This window comes from Merops nubicus, unplaced genomic scaffold (genome assembly GCF_000691845.1).
Source record: "Merops nubicus isolate BGI_N331 unplaced genomic scaffold, ASM69184v1 scaffold6500, whole genome shotgun sequence".
Taxonomy (NCBI): domain Eukaryota; kingdom Metazoa; phylum Chordata; class Aves; order Coraciiformes; family Meropidae; genus Merops; species Merops nubicus.
The window spans coordinates 4,385-20,407 of NW_008584718.1; the positions used below are offsets into that span (position 1 = coordinate 4,385).

A 16,023-nucleotide genomic window follows, 5' to 3' on the forward strand; every position below is an offset into this window, starting at 1 on the left:
TATATATATCAGTATTTCTTTATAGCTCCCACTTCAAAACCTTCATTTGAAATGCATTTCTCCTACCTTATTGATGCTTTTTAATTGCCTGTGTCTTTTACATGGTTTTAGATTGGAACAAGTGTGTCTGTAAATGTGAAAACACTGACGTTTCATTCCTTGTGAGTGAGCAAATCTGGATGATATTTAAATGGTATTTATTTAAAGAGGGTCTAGGAAGGAGTTTCCAATGGCTTTGGCTTCTCTTTGGGATGCACTAGTACTCAGCAGCCACCTTTATGAGAAATATGTGGGTTTATCTGGGAACATAAAGGAGGATTCTGATGTTTGCCTCATGCTGTTTGCTGGAGCTTTTGTTTTGGAGTGGTGGCATTTCAGAATGCACGTTATTCACTCTTTACACCTAAATTGTAGGGTTGAGGAGCTGGGTGTCTCTTCTCTTTCTTCCCTCCTTCCCCAGTGGCAGGTAGTCATTACCACTTAGGAAGCCTTGGCAAAAGCAGGTTTAAAGCTGGCTACATCTGCCTTCCCTTTGTAGTTGCTGGCTTCCAGTGCTTTGTCTGTTAATTTAACTAATTCATTAACCACGGCACACTCTCCTCAGCCAGACCAGATGCACTTTTATCTTCAAATTGTGGGTGGAATAGGAAGCCTTGAAAGATTTTTCACAAATACACAAAGGACTTCTCGTGCCAGTCCTGTGTGTTATGTGGAAGCAGGAGCTGCAGAGCTCAGGGGAGTTACAGGCCCTTCACTGGGTGAGACACCTGCCTGCCTTCGACTCTGATAGGTGTGTTTTAAACCCTCTTCCAATTTCCATGTTCTCTCTGCCTGGCCTTTAAATAACTGTACATGTCACGTGCTTGGAACAAAAAGTTGGGGAGCCACAGCTGTACTTCTCACACCTCCTGCTTACATCAACAGAGACTTCAGTATCTTTGACACAAAAATACTGGCTGTAATTTCACTTGTTAAGATACTGACACTTCCTGATGCTCCAGATGTGAGCAGGAATTCATGAGGAGTTTGAGTGCTCTTCAAATAAAGCAGGACCTCACAGGAATGAGGAACAGCAAAAAAAATGCTTTTCCTTCAAAAATGTTAGGGTACAAAGTGTAAAGAATACTGCCACACAGATAAGAGACATACAGGTCTTTTACAAGAGATATTAAGCATTGGGATCAGTGCAAGAGAAACAAAAGATGCATGTGGATTAAACCCAGAAGCAACAGGTGAGAAATCTTAGTTCAGTTTAGGAATTAATTTTCAAAGAAAGTTTCGTGGATGTGCAGGTAAGAATTTTGTCAGGAACTAAAACTTGGTGCCAGAAAAGCACTATCTGTAAACAGAACTCATTAATATCTGATTATTTTTTTCTTTTATGGAGGACTGCTGTATAGAAGGCAATGACTGTTGCTAGTACAGGATATTTAATTCTGTAGCAGGCTGTGGTGTGATCTTTTGGCTGCTGCTCACGTTGGTTTCACTAATAAACTCAGCAACACAATTTTGTATGGACCCCACTGGTTTTTTAAGTCACAAATAACTTTTTTTGTCTTTAACTTCAGGCAAAACAGGGCCAACAGTCTCACAAAGTTTTGTTTTGTTTTCAGTGATGTTCTGGCACTGCCTATTTTCAAACAGGAAGATTCCAGCCTTCCCCAAGAAAATGAGACCAAACATCCACCCTTCCAGTATGTCATGTGTGCTGCAACGTCTCCAGCAGTAAAACTGTATGATGAAACTCTCACATACTTGAATCAAGGTTGGTATGTGTATCTTGCAGGCATGACTACAGGGAATGTGGCTTCTGGAGCAGGTCTAAAGCTGGAGTTGTGTTCCATGTTTTCATGCATGTGGTGCCAAGGGCTGGGGCTGCACTGGCCACAGGATGAATGACAGACCCTCTCTGTTAACTCCTCTCCCTTCCTGAAGGGAAGAGAAAGGGAATAATAAGGGAGAGAGACTTATGGATTGGAAAACTAAAGAGCTTTAATGAAACAATGACAGTAAAATAATGAAATATGTACAAAACCAGTATGGGATGTCACCTCTGCTGCAGGGTGGGCACTGGGGGAGTCCCAGGCTGGACTCTGCAGCAGATGGGAACCAGCTCCAGGAGCTGGACTCTGGAGTAGGATCCAGGAATGCACAGATTGGGATTGAAGGCTTGGCCACTGAAGAAGAGGCTTGTGCCTCGTGCTTGCTCAGCTTTACAGAGAACATGGCATAGGTGGGATAGGATCCCTCACTGGGCACTTCAGGGTCACCTGGCTGTTCCTCCCTGCAGGTGCCACCCCTTACTGCACTGCCAGGATGCTGCACAAGACTCAGCAGTCACCTTGCTCTGCACAGGCCAGGTGTAAGCAGGAGCCTTTCTGCACACACCAGTCCTTGGTAGTCACTCTGAACATCAAGCTAGAAACACTTCTGAAAGCTGACACACTGTCTGCAGAAATGTGCTGTTAACTTCAGGAGGTGCTGTCACTGAGAAGAGCCTGAACAGAGTCAGTTCTGTTCTAACCCAAACCAGGACGTGTGGTTGCAGCACATCCTAAACAAATGCATGTTGAAAATGAGGTTGGGTACCTTGCTGCTAGACTTTTGTCCAGCTCTCAGCCATACCCTCTGTCATTACTCCCCCTTTGCCACAAAAAGTCTTAAAAGTTAAAATGCCATTCCCTAAACAGAGGCTGCTGTGATTAGGAGCTGCACATACCTGCCTGGGATGGAGTTCTGTGTGAAACCCAAACACAGGTGCCCCTCCTCTGGAGTCTGTGTTCCTCTGGTGTCTGGGGGCATTTGCCAGGAGTTAACTAGATAAACACTGCAGCTGAGCCTTGCTGGCTTTGCCTCAGCCTGTGCTTGATTTGCATGAAAATCCCATTTAGCTTCTGCAGAGGGTGCAGCCTGCTGGGGAAATGGTCTGAGTGGAGTCACTGCCCTGGGACAAAACCTCCCTGGCTCTGGGAGTGACACCAGTGTCCTGGGTTCAGCCAGCTGGTGTTCTCAACTCCAGTGAAGCACCTCATCTGGTGCTTTTTACACTTCCCAGAGCAGCTACGTGGCCAGAGTGAAACTTGCCTGTCCCTTTCTTTTGAAAACTTCCCTGTGGTATTTTTTCAGTTTTGAGCCTGGCATTCCTAAAATGCTCTTTTCATCAGAACTTCAGCCTTTTAATGTTGTTTTGTACCTGTAGAAGGTTAGCAGCACTTGCTGAGCAAGCATTCAAAATGGTTTTTGTCCCCTAATGCCTTTCAAATAATGGTTATAGAGAACAGAGAAATATTTATACAATCATAGAATCATTTTGGTTGGAAGAGACCTCTAGGATCATTGAGCCCAGCTGTTCCCCCAGCCCTGCCAGGTCCCCACTGCCCCGTGTCCCTCACACCACATCTCCATGGCTTGGAAAACCCTCCAGGGGTGGGGACTCCACTGCTAGCTTGGGCCAGTCCTTGACAACCCTTCTGGGGAATAGTTTTCCTTCTGTTCAACCTAAACCTCCCCTAGGGCAACTTGAGGCTGTTTCCTCTTGTCCTGTCCCTTGTTCCTTGGGAGAGGACAAACAGGCCATAGCTGGTGGTTCCACCCATCTGTGGAGCCCCAAAAGGAGCTGAAGAAATCATTTGGTAATTCACAGGGGTATGACAGCTGAACCTTGGCCTTGCAGGGCCAGCCAGTAAATGTCTGTCCAGTGTAGCAGACACTAGAGCATGAAGTAGTTTGGAGGGTGCTGTGGCAGGGGATGCATTTACTGCACTTAGTTCACATCTTGAAGTCTATTTTGTCTTGTATTTGGAAAAACTCCATTTTTGCAAAGGAATATGTGCTGCTCACCTTGGCAGAGAAAGGTCCCTGTAGCTTAAATCAATTCCTTCCAGCTTTCTCTCTTTTGAAGCATAACAATTTGTCAAATCCACTAGAAAGATCAGTTCACTCATAGCTGCTTGAAATAACCAGGAACCAGCTCTTCTAAAGGCTTTTTTTCTGAAATAATACAAATCCTACAGAGGCAACAACAGGGACCTGGGCAAAATTAGACATGAGAGAGTGGTGTGTATGTTGTACAGAGAGCATAAAAACTCTGCAGGAGTTTGTTCCTGGAGACCAGTCTGTGGTTTGCACTGCTGCATTTCATCAGTTTCAAAAATACAGGAATTCAGCTTGAAAAGCTTTTGTTCAGGAAACAAAAAAAAAAGAAAGATAAGTGCCTCATGTAAAACCCAGTCCTTAACTTTGAGGGTGTCTGTGTGTTTAAAGGGACCAGAAAGATTCATTTTCTTCCACTAATCCCTGTGCTGTGAAGTGAACCTTGCTGTAAAAGTCTTTTTAAAGGGAGATTTCAGGTGCTTGTCCTTGGGTAGTGCTGTTGACCCAGGAGCTGGTTTGGGTGCATTACACAGCAGATAACTCTGTGCTCAGTCCTCCACTGACAGAAGGTTCCCTCTCCTTCCAGGCCAGTCCTATGAAATACGGATGCTGGATAACAGGAAGGCTGGAGACATCCCAGAGATCAATGGGAAGCTGGTGAAGGTGAGCTGAAGTGCTCTGGGTGGCTGGGCTCCTAACAAACCTCTGCTGGCTGCCTGTGGGAAGAGTCCATTTTAACCCTTTATTCTGCTCAGACACAAAGGGAAGTGGAACCAACTGGATCTGACCAGTAAAGGAACCGGTTCCAGCAGAACCTTAGCTTTGTTGGTTTACTTCAGGTTTACTACAGATTAAAGGAATGTAGGTTTTTGCATTTCCCCATTTCTGAATGGGTTCATTCAATGTAATTTTAGATAACCAAAGGTGAGCTAATCACTGGATGTACCCATCCACAGTGTAATCTGTTCTAAGAGGAGCTGGATCTCCACTAAACGTGCCCGTGGCTTTCTGCTGAGTAACAGGAAGCTGTGGCAACAGTGCTCTCAGTTGAGCTATCTAAAGTTAGGTGAGGCAAATCCAATCTCAAGACTGCATTTTATGGATTTTTTTAATAGATTTTTTTTTCTGCTGTCACTAGATGCTTGTTCAGAATGACTGCTGACCAGTGACACTTGAAATAAAAAGTCTGGATAAGCAGAATATAAACACCCAGCGTGTATAGTCAGTGTGTGTAGTGAAGACTCAACTATTTTAGACAACTTAGTGTCATAAGCTTGTCATACAGGCTTGTTTGGAGCCATTTCCCTGACCATGTCCAGTGAGCAGGAGATGTGGAGGGAAGCTGGAGGATCATGGACAGAGCAGTGGAGCTATCAGGAGCATGTTCCTCAGTAGTTGTTACAGAACACATACAGAGCCAGCCTGTGGTTTGTGCACCAGCAGGATATTGGTCCAGGGGAGAAAAATCTGTGGGAAAACACATCTCCAGTTGTGCTGCTGATGGAGCAGTTTGTTCCATAGCTGAGCTCCTTTCCCTGATTGCAGATTTCTCTCCCTGTGCCTTGAGGTCTATGCTACAATTTTTTCCCTTCTGTATACCAGACTGCTTTGTTCACTCATGCAGCAGAACAGAAATGGCTCTTCAATATGACTTAAGCACTTAATCCTTATGTCCTTTAGGATATACAATCAGGTGTGATTCTCTGTTGCATTTTTACAACATTTTCAGCTGTGTCCTGCTGCTCAGTTCTGTTTCTGTGTTCTGCAATATTTTGGGATACTGATGGTTGCCAGATTTTTCTCTAAATACATAATTATTGGCACCGTGGCTATTCTGGAACGTTTGAATGCTTTATCTTCAGGCTGTTTGCAAACATAGAGTAACTTTGTGGCTCATCAGATGCTTGTTTTCTTCTTTGTTTAGAGTATCATACGAGTTGTGTTCCATGACAGAAGGTTGCAGTACACAGAGCACCAGCAGCTAGAAGGCTGGAAGTGGAACCGCCCTGGGGACAGACTTCTCGACTTAGGTATAATTGTTTCTATCTGTATGAAACTCAATTTCCAAATTTAATTGTGTCATGGTCACATTTATGCCTTGGGCTGGTGAAAAAACATAGCCCAGTTTTGTGTGTGCTGCTTTTTCACAGTGTTTATTTGGAATAGAGATGTTCTTACCCCTTTCACATTCCTTTAAAACCTTCGTGTGCTCCAGAAGTAAAATAGCAGCTCTGCAACCTTATATATTTGGTAATCTTTAGTTTGTCTCCATTTTGCCTAAGTTGATCATTTTTGGTGCATAAGTTGTTTGGGTTGGGGGAGGAAGGGAATCAAAAAGCACCCCAAACCCTGAGCACTTTGTATGTTTTGGTCAACTAAAATTCTTTATATCAGTCCTGAGAAACTGCCACTGAAGCCCATGTCTTTCCACCCTACCTGTGTTTGCTGATGGTAGCCTTGTATTAAAACTTAGTTTGTAGTGTTAATCTTTAGGTTTTTTAGTTTGTCTGCATTTTGTCTAAGTTGATCATTTTTGGTGCATAAGTTGTTTGGGTTGGGGGAGGAAGGGAATCAAAAAACACCCCAAACCCTGAGCACTTTGTAGATTGGGTCTACTAAAATTCTTCAGATCAGTCCTGAGAAACTGCCACTGAAGCTCATGTCTTTCCACCCTACCTGTGTTTGCTGATGGTAGCCTTGTATTAAACCTTAATTTGTAGTGTTTCCTTGGCATCTGATTGTTTTGACATATATACTGCTTGTTTTAATAGATATTCCAATGTCTGTTGGAGTCATTGATATCAAGACAAATCCAAGCCAGCTCAATGCAGTTGAATTTTTGTGGGATCCAACAAAATGTACATCTGCTTTTATTCAGGTTTGAAACTTTACTTGACTGGATGTCTGTGTGTGATGCCCTTCAGGTCACAAACAGTGTAGCTTACAAAAAGCTTACAAAAAGCTCTTTGAAGAAAGCAGTCATGGTTAAAATAATTATACAATGTATTAGAATTAATCTGTGTCACTCTAAATAGCTATTTTTCTGTTGAGAGGCCCACCCTCCTCGTGGTGAGCTTCAGCAGAGGCTTAGCTTGAGGATACAAAATGAAAAATCATGTGCTACAAAGACAGCTTTAAACCAGACACTCAGAGATGTTTCTCATGATGTCAGTAGGCTCCCCTGTAGTAGGATTGTTATTAGTTTGGTATTCAGGGCAATTGGAAATAATATAGGTGTAATGTTCAGATTTGCACTGGCATTTTTAGCTTACTTTTGTCCCAGATCTGTTTTTATTACAAAATAAAAAGATAAAAAGTTAGAGGTAGCAGTGCCTCATACTGAGGCTGCCCAAACAGGTTACATTCCATATTCTCAGTAAATTAGCCTAGTGCAAAGGCATTTTTCCCAGTAAGATGATGTCACTACTAAAATGGAATATCCTTGAAGAAATGGGAGGTAAACTATGAGGTATTTTTGTTCATGCATAGAAGGAGTGGGAGCAGACTGGAAATGGAGGTGGCCCCAAAGGCCTGAGAGCGCGGCGTAGAGCGCTGGCAGCAGGCTTGAGGCTTGGATTCCCAGTCTGGGTCCTCTCCTGGCCATGGCCTTGGGAGATAACACACAGTAATGCAGCCACTGACAGCACAAGGTGCCCACGGTGCTTGGCTTGCTTAAAATTCCATCAGAGAGAAAAAAAAATTGGGAGCACTGACCAGTGAAATTGATCACAACTCTTGGTTATACTGATTTTCTCCTTAGAGATCTTCTAGGGGTTTTTCTAGCTTGTAAACCCAGTCTTCATTCTGATCAGCACTTGAGGTGGTTACAGACTGATGAAAAAGTCTGCTGACTTGTGTAGGAAGTTTGGCACATTTGAAAAGACCCTGATTGCCCATGAGATTAAAAACCCTTCCAGTCAGAGACCTCCTCTTTCCTTAAGATCCAGCAGGTTCTCGCTTAATAAAAATCTGTAATGATTCCTGATTTTAGGGGAGAGATAGGCTGGGTAACTTGGTACTTGTCCCTAGAATATGTTTATGATGTTGGTAACACAAAGTAAAATTCATGTCTAGAATACTTCTGAGGGTCCTTCTTGTTTGGTGGTGTTTTTTTCCAGGTACATTGTATCAGCACTGAATTTACCCCTCGGAAACACGGAGGAGAGAAAGGAGTTCCTTTCAGGATTCAGGTTGACACTTTTAAACAGACTGAAAATGGAGAGTATACAGATCACCTGCATTCAGCCAGCTGTCAAATCAAAGTTTTTAAGGTAAGGGCAGAAAACGGATCCTTTCTAAGTCTCTCAGAAGTTCTCATAAAGATGGGGGGACATCTTTATATCCCTGCTTGACTTCTGAGATCAGATTTCAGTTCTAAAACCGTTTTCCACTTGCGTTCTTGTTCATGTAACTGTTCGGATCCTTTGTAAGTCTCTCAGAAGTTCTCATAAAGTGCTTGACTTCTGAGATCAGATTTCAGTTCTAAAACCGTTTTCCACTTGCGTTCTTGTTCATGTAACTGTTCATTTTTAGCCAAAAGGAGCAGACAGGAAACAGAAAACAGACAGAGAAAAGATGGAAAAGAGAACTGCACATGAAAAAGAAAAGTATCAGCCTTCCTATGACACCACAGTCCTCACAGAGGTAAGGAACCAGAGTTGTGCCTGCTGAGCAAGGGGAAGGAGCTCCGGTAGGGCTGATGGCCCAGCTGCAGTCGTGGGAGGGCTGGGGAGGCTCTAGTGCTGCACAGCATCAGCTTTCTGTGTGACAGCTTGTCCAGTGAACAGCAATGCTGAACTGTAAGATTTTGAGTAGTAAGCTTTCATTTAGACACTGGATAGATGCGTTTATTAAAACACACATAAATGGAACCCTGACTCACTGTACTGAACCCTAGAGCAAGTATTTTGGTACAGGTCTAAAAGCTGAAAAAAAAAGAAATTAAAAGGGGGGAATCTTGTATTCAATTATCAGCCAGATTTGAGCTTCAAAGTCTGGTTTTTGGAGATTACTGAGTTTCAGGGCAGAGCCTCAGTAGGTTTTTGCATTTCCTTTTTATTAACACATCAGTGAGTTCTATGCAGTTTTCTAAAGGTTTCAGACGTTTTTTAAAAGGCTTTTAGATCTTTCCTCTCTGTATAATGAAAAGAAATTGATCCAAATCTTTGGTGTTTGTCCAGATGAGGCTTGAGCCTATAATTGAAGATGCAGTTGAACATGAGCAGAAAAAGTCCAGCAAGCGGACTTTGCCAGCAGACTACGGTGATTCTCTGGCAAAGCGAGGCAGTGTAAGGGCCTTCTGTTACCTTTTCATTGTGCAAGGGACCCGGGGCAGTGTTAGATATAGGAGAAACTTCCATCCCATCAAGTCAAAACATGCTGATTGCTCTCTCCTGATTTTATTCGCTGTGACGCACGCCAATTACTCCACGTTGGTTTTCAGCAAAGGAATCCTTCCTAAATCTAACACTTCAAACTGTTGCAGAGGGACTGTGTAACTTGTCAAAGTCCAGAGCTTTCCGTTGATGCCACTCTCAATGAACGAGCCTTTTGCTTTCCCCTGTGTGTGTGAGTAGTGGAAGACAGGGGGAATTTAGGGGGTTTGTTCCCTGTTTGTGCCTCACGTTGAACACGAGTTTGTGTCCGTCGGTGTCTTTACACGCTCAGTGCTGGAGGTGGTTGGTGGTTGCTGGCTTTGCCTTTAGCCATGGTTTAAAGCAGAGGAGTCAGTGCTGCTCCTCTCAAGGGTTCCTGCTCTAGACTGCCCCAGGAGATCTCCTAAGGTGAATGTCACTGAGGTGCTGCAGGTGGAAGCAATCCTGCATTTGGGGAGCTGAAGTGCCAGTTAATCCCGGGGCTGTTGTGCTGACAGCTCTGTCCCCGTGGCCCTGAGGTGGGGACAGTCACACTTCAGCCCCTCAGACATCACTCAGCCTGCACTGGTGATCTGTGACAATCCTACATAACATTTAGGTTATAAAATACTTCAGTGTCCACTTCCTGTTGTTCATAGACCCCGCAACTGGGTGGGAGGGAACAGACAATACTAAATCAAATGGATTCTTTGGAGACTTCTTTTTTTCCCCATGGAAAGCATTGTAAGCATGAGCTGCCTGCAGTTACCCAACTCCTCTCTTGGGGTTGCTTTTCTTTCTTTTAAGATGCACCTTTTGGACTCTCTGGAAGCACAGACATTATTTCCTGTGTTCTGGGTGGTTCTGAGGGGAGGTACAGGCAGGAGAAACCAGGCTTCCATCACTCATTTATGAAGCACATCTTCTGAAGCTGGTCCTTGGAGGAGTTTCTACCTTTTTCTGGTTTGGTTTTTTTTTTCCCCCCCTTCCATGCTCTCTTCTCTTTCTGTTGTAATTACTTCACAGAATGATGGTTGGTGATAGGAAGAATAACAGAAGAAGTCAGAGCTGTGCTGATGTCCCAGTTCTCTTAAGGGTGCAGCTGGCTCTTGCTGGTTTCATTTGCCCCCCACACACGCTGCCCTGATCGTCTGGTCGGTTTGCTGAGACTGATGTTTGTTCCTGCAGGATGGAATCCTCTCAGCCTTGCTAATTGTGTCATCTGCAGATCTGGCACGTAACCTAGTGTTTTGTTAGCTTCTCTTGAATTCCAGAAATTCAGCTTGATCCAATCTGTGGCTCTTTCTTTTTTAATACTTCCCTGGGTATTGTCCCTTCCTCCTACACCTCACCTATTATCTAGGCTATCTTTTGTGTTCCTTCCTTCCTTCCTCCACATTTTGTATGTTGGCTTTTTTATTTTGCCCCTCCAAGATTCTGCTGTTCTACTTGCTAGATATTTCTGATTTTCTTTCTTTCTTTGTTTTTTTTATTCACCCTGTGTGATTTCTTCCCACACAGCCACAGTCTGATTTGGATAGATTGTTTTCTCACTGTGCTTCCTTCAGGAAATATTGAATCAAATCTCTTTTCTTTCCCATGTAATTCATAGGGGATTCTAACAGCACAGAGAAGGTTCACTGAAGCTTCCTTCTGAACAGTCACTCTGCTCTGCTCATCTCCTTTCCTAAGAACCAGAGATGTGATTCTGATTGTCATCACCCATCTTGTCCTTCTCATGAGTTTTGATAAGAATGCCCTCGAGATAGGCTTTCCCTCTGCTCCTTTTCACATGCTGTTTCAAAATTTGGTGCTTTCACTGCCACTCCTTCAGCATTTATCTCAGTTTTTCCAGATAAGCTGTAGATAAAGCCACAGTTTGATTAAACTTGGTCGCCTGGTCAGATTTTGGAGGTAGAGCTGATTGTAGGCCATGTGCATGGTATAAGATTTCCAGCTATAGACCTTGAAGTAAATTGGAATATGAAGCTTTAGATGTGAAAGGCTGGTGCAGAAGCTAAATATTTTCTGTGAGACTATTTAAATTTAGAATATAAAACTTTCTAGAGGCTGCAAGAGTCAAAAAATCAGAGCTGGAGCAAAATGGGTTTAGGAACATCAGTATATAGAATTTCTTCAACTTGTCTCTCCTGACTTCTCTCAGTACTTCACCTGGCAGTGTCAGCACACAGGGGGTGTCCTCTGGGTGACTCCACTTTTGGGGATAACTTCTTCACTTCTGCATTCAGAATAATTCAGTCTATATAAGCAGAAGCTTTTTGCAGTTGTTTGGGGCAAGAACCCTGACTTTTAGAAGTTCCTTGGAAGAGCTTTGTCCCATGTATGATAAAATTGCTGCCCTGCTCTCTGGAGACAGTGCTGTGTGCCCAAGCACGGATTATTGGTATCTAATATATATATAATTTGGAGAACAAGCATTTTGTTTTCATGTTGGTTTTGTATCTGAATGTAGCTTGGAGTTCTTTGCCAAAATTCAGCTCTATTCTTATGGAAAGCATGAGTTTGGTGGGTTGGGGTAGATTGGAAACAACATTGAGCAGTGGCATAGGGTAACTTGGGTTTCTGCAGCTCTTCAGATGTTAGGGATGTTCTCAGTTCAAATGCTGAATAGCCTGAGCATTAAAAGTCATGCTCAGATTCCCTGTCTTCCTTCTGAACTCGGTAAGGAAAGATTTCCTGTCTGGCTTTTTAACTCAGCAAAACCATTGCCCAACACTTTATCAGTTCCTTCATGTCCTGTACAGATAGGTTAAAGATCTGAAAGCACAACAATTTCCTCCTTTTGAAGAGTGAATCAGTGTTTGGAAATGGACATGCAACTCCCAGAGTCCCTTGGTGTGGCAGTGCTAGTAATGCAGCCAGGTGGTCCCGAGACCTCCAAACCAGCTGCCTGCAGAATCCCCAGTTAGATGTTCATTGTTCTTGCAGGGGAAGATTTACTGCTGACCTTTTTCCTGCTCTCCTAGGGCTTTTTAGGGAGTTGGATGCTTCCTTGTGGCAGAGTCACATTTTTAAGTTGATGTCAGATGGCCAGGGACTTCTTTAGTATCATTCCCTGGCTGGATGTCCTCTAGCAAGCTCGGTTTTGAGCGTGAGCCTGTAAGAAATACCCTGACTGATAGACCCCATGTAAGGTCCAGTACTCTGTCCTGGCAACTGGAGACACTGTTCTGGGGTCACTGTGCCACCTTCTGTGATCTCTCCATCCCCCTCATCACCCCCAGCCTCCCGAATTGTCGTGGGGGGTTAAACCCCCTCCTGCTTCAGCCTTGGGGCCTTGGTAATGTTCCTGCTGTGGGAGCAGAGGAGGTAGGGACGGGTGGTGATAGGAGCAGGAGAGCTGCTTGCTTTGGGTTGAGATCTGCTGTTTCAGATGAGCTTCTTCCTGCCTTTCAACTCGGAGTTTTGCTGTGAAGAAGCTCAGCTGGGTTTGAGGGACAGGAGCAGCACCTGCAGTGCTGGGAAGGGCTCAGAGGCCGTTTTCTGACAGCAGTGCACTGGTCCCTGCCCCGGCGTTCCCGGGGGTATCGAAGGGGGTCCTGCCATGGGGTAGTGACCAGGGCTGTGCAGCTTGCATCTGCCTGTCCAGGGAAACATCTTGCTTTCAAGTTCAGGAGATGTCAGGAAATAGAAGAAAATTAATTATGCTTTCAGAGTATTTCAGAAGAACACAGTTAACATTGTTATGCTGAGTTTTATTTTAAAATTATGGCTTTGGACCACATAATTAGGGAATGAAAGCCTCTTAACTACCTGTTGTATTGTAACATCATTGAGATTACTGTTACAATGAGCTTGAGAAGAGAAACAACAGATGGGAAGGTAGAGAAAACGGTGTGTGCCCTGCTGGGGAACTTGCACTCTCACTCTGGCAGTGAAGGCTGGAGCCCAGCACAGAAATGGGTTTTTTCCAGAAGATTGCAGCTGGTAATGTGCTTATTTAGTGTTTCTCCCAGATAGTGAAAAAAGTCTTTCAACACAAAATTGTTGAAACATGTTTCCAGTGATATTAGGTCATACTTGTTCCTCTGCCTCCTCCTCCTTCCCCCTGCTCCCCAAGGCTGTGATATGACTCTGGGAACTTCCTTGCAGGGTCTTTAGCTGGTGCTGGATCAGTGTTTCAGAAATCCATGTTGGTTTCACCACCACAGGCTTAGATTACTTCACCTTGGGCAACTCGCTTCTTTTAGTGCTGTCTGTCTGTGTTTGAATGTACCAAAATCTGTTGGGGTTCTATTTTTCTTTAAAATACTGGATTTAGAGTGGTACTTGGAACATGAAAAGCTAGTCTCATTTTGAAGGGCTTTATCATGGTGGCTTCAAAAAAAACATCCAGAAAAGATGGGCTAGAATGGCATAGCCATGGTGACTTAGCTGGTGTATAAAAATCCCAGTTAAGCAGTTCAGAGTACATGCAAGCATCATCTTAGTCCTCTGCTAAATTCAGCACGATTTTCAGTTCACAGAATTTGTACAGAAAATTCCCTCTGTATTTAGCTGCTGTCAGGGCAGACAGAGGTGAAATCTGGCTTTGTAGTTTCCCTTTGCTGCTGCTGAGAGCTGCTGTCGGGGCGTGATGCCTGCAGTTCAACAGCCCCCTCGTCCCTCTGGGGGGAGGAAGAGGCTGCTCTCAGCAGAGGGGCTGGGCTGGGTTGGTGGCTCTGTTTTAAACAGAGTGATCTGAACAGGTCTCTGTCAGCTCCTCCACTAGCCCCTGGTGCTGCTGACAGAAGACAGTGTAAATAGTATAATAATAAACTTCATGAAAGCAGGAGATAAACCAGAACTGATTCTGACCTGGAGTATCTGCATGTCATGCGTGGGATGGAGGGATCTTTGTTTGCAATTACAAATCAAAACTCTGGACAGAACCCAGGCTCTAACTGAAAGAAGTGTGCATCAGAGCAGAAAATGGATTCTCCAGAGAAACTCAAGTTTTGATTCTTTATCCTCAGTGCTCACCGTGGCCGGATACTCCTACAACATTTGTGAACAACAGTCCTACTCCTGCTCCAACCTTTACCTCTGCTCAGCATAACACCTACAGTGTCCCGGACAGGTGGGTTTCCTTCTGTCCTCAAACAGAGCATGTTAAAGCTGGGCTTGTTCAGAAGTGTTTGCTGAGGAAATGCAGCTGGTTGCTGCTTCCCCTGGGGACTGGGAGACTGTTTTCAACCCCCTGTTTATTTTAGAGTTGGACACTTGCATCGTGTGAGTTAATTACAATGTCATTACTTGTGCTTCCACAGTTTGCATTGTTGGAAACTTCTCTAGTCCCTTGTCCTATAGCAAATACTTTACCTCTTAACTCCTAATTTAGTCCTTGCCAATGGAAACTGGATTTGGCTTTTTTCAGTAAGAGTCTTTGTTCCCCTCACACACAGTTCATGTAATTTGCAAGAAAAAAAAAACTAACAATCTTTACAAGCTTTTCAGCAGAATTTGTGTTGATGAAAACATTGTGTATTGAGGCATTAATTAAATTGCTGGAACCAAACTTGGATGATCAGGGAATGATCTTCCTCTTGAAGATGGGCAGTGATCTTTCTCTTAAGCTGAACTTAAGTTATGCTCTATGCAGCATTTAATTCATCTTTCCAGAGGGATGTTTATTGTTTGGGGAATTTCAAGTTATTTTTCAGCCATGCTGAAATATTTTGCTTAATAAAATTCTATTAATACATGGGGTTTTTTTCTTTATCCGTAGCAATTCTTCCTCCCCGAATCATCAAGGAGATGGAGCCTCTCAAGGGTGTGGAGATGTGAGTGTTTGCTTCCTGGTATCGATCGTGGCTATATTTGTATGTTTGGGGCAGAACATTTGATTGATATGTACCTTGATATTAATAGGAATTGTTTAACTGGATGTTTTTTAATGGTTTGGAAGGGTTTTTTACTATCCAAATGATCATGTCTGATCTCGTTTCTTACAGCAGCTTCATCCTTCAGCCACCATCCAGGAGACTCAGCAATGGTTGCTCAAGAACAGGTTCTCTACCTATACAAGGCTTTTCTCAAATTTCTCAGGTACCTACGGTTTACGTTTTTATTTAGAGTCTTTCTTTGGTTTAGTGAGCAAGTTTTGTGGGGGAAAACAATTCTCATAATTTACTGATTTGCTTATTAAAGTCTCTTATTTACATTGGAAGGCATTTTTTCTACTTTGCTTTGTGCAAATTCCCCCTAAAGTGACACTAAGGGTTTTTTTCTATGCCTTCCTTGATTGTCTGTGCAGTATTTTCACAAATACAGACTGTCTTCTCCTTGTCCTCCCACTCATCTGTGACAGTGACTGTTTTGCAGACTGCTGTTTTCTTTGTTGACACCCATGCTGCTTCTGACAGGGATCCTTCATCTCGTGTTCAGATCTGCTTAGCTTCCTTTTCTAAAGTGAATGTTCTAAACCCTTTCAGTCACTGAAGCCATTTTTTTGGACACGGAACATTTTTATACTGGCAGTTTTGTTATTCTTGGTTTAAACGAGCCCAAGATTTGTTTTAAAATGCACGTTCTAAAGTAGCTTCTGGGTGTGTTTCTCCAGGTGCTGATTTATTAAAGCTGACAAGAGAAGATCTGGTACAAATCTGTGGTCCGGCCGACGGCATTCGGCTCTACAATGCACTGAAATCCAGGTGAGGGGGGACCCTGGGGGGGAGTCGCCTCCTGCAGCCCCCCATGCTGGGATGGGCCCAGGGAGCCGTCTAGGGGCTGGGGGGCAGGCCGTGGGTGTGTGTAACCCCCTGGCTGTGCTGCCCTGGGCTGCAGGTCCGTGAGG

The 16,023-nt window shown here is 43.8% G+C and overlaps 1 protein-coding gene across 1 annotated transcript; it reads left to right on the plus strand.

Annotated features, from left to right (window-relative positions):
* Positions 1–1,613: 1,613 nt before the first annotated feature.
* UBP1 (upstream binding protein 1 (LBP-1a)) lies at positions 1,614–15,880 on the plus strand (the record flags this gene model as incomplete). The annotated part of the gene is made up of 11 exons (XM_008945044.1): positions 1,614–1,765; positions 4,460–4,536; positions 5,798–5,903; positions 6,645–6,751; positions 7,992–8,144; positions 8,407–8,517; positions 9,054–9,161; positions 14,204–14,307; positions 14,956–15,010; positions 15,182–15,275; positions 15,790–15,880. Coding segments are annotated over 11 exons (1,158 nt in total), but the record flags the coding sequence as incomplete, so codon positions are not given.
* Between the last annotated feature and the right edge of the window lie 143 nt (positions 15,881–16,023).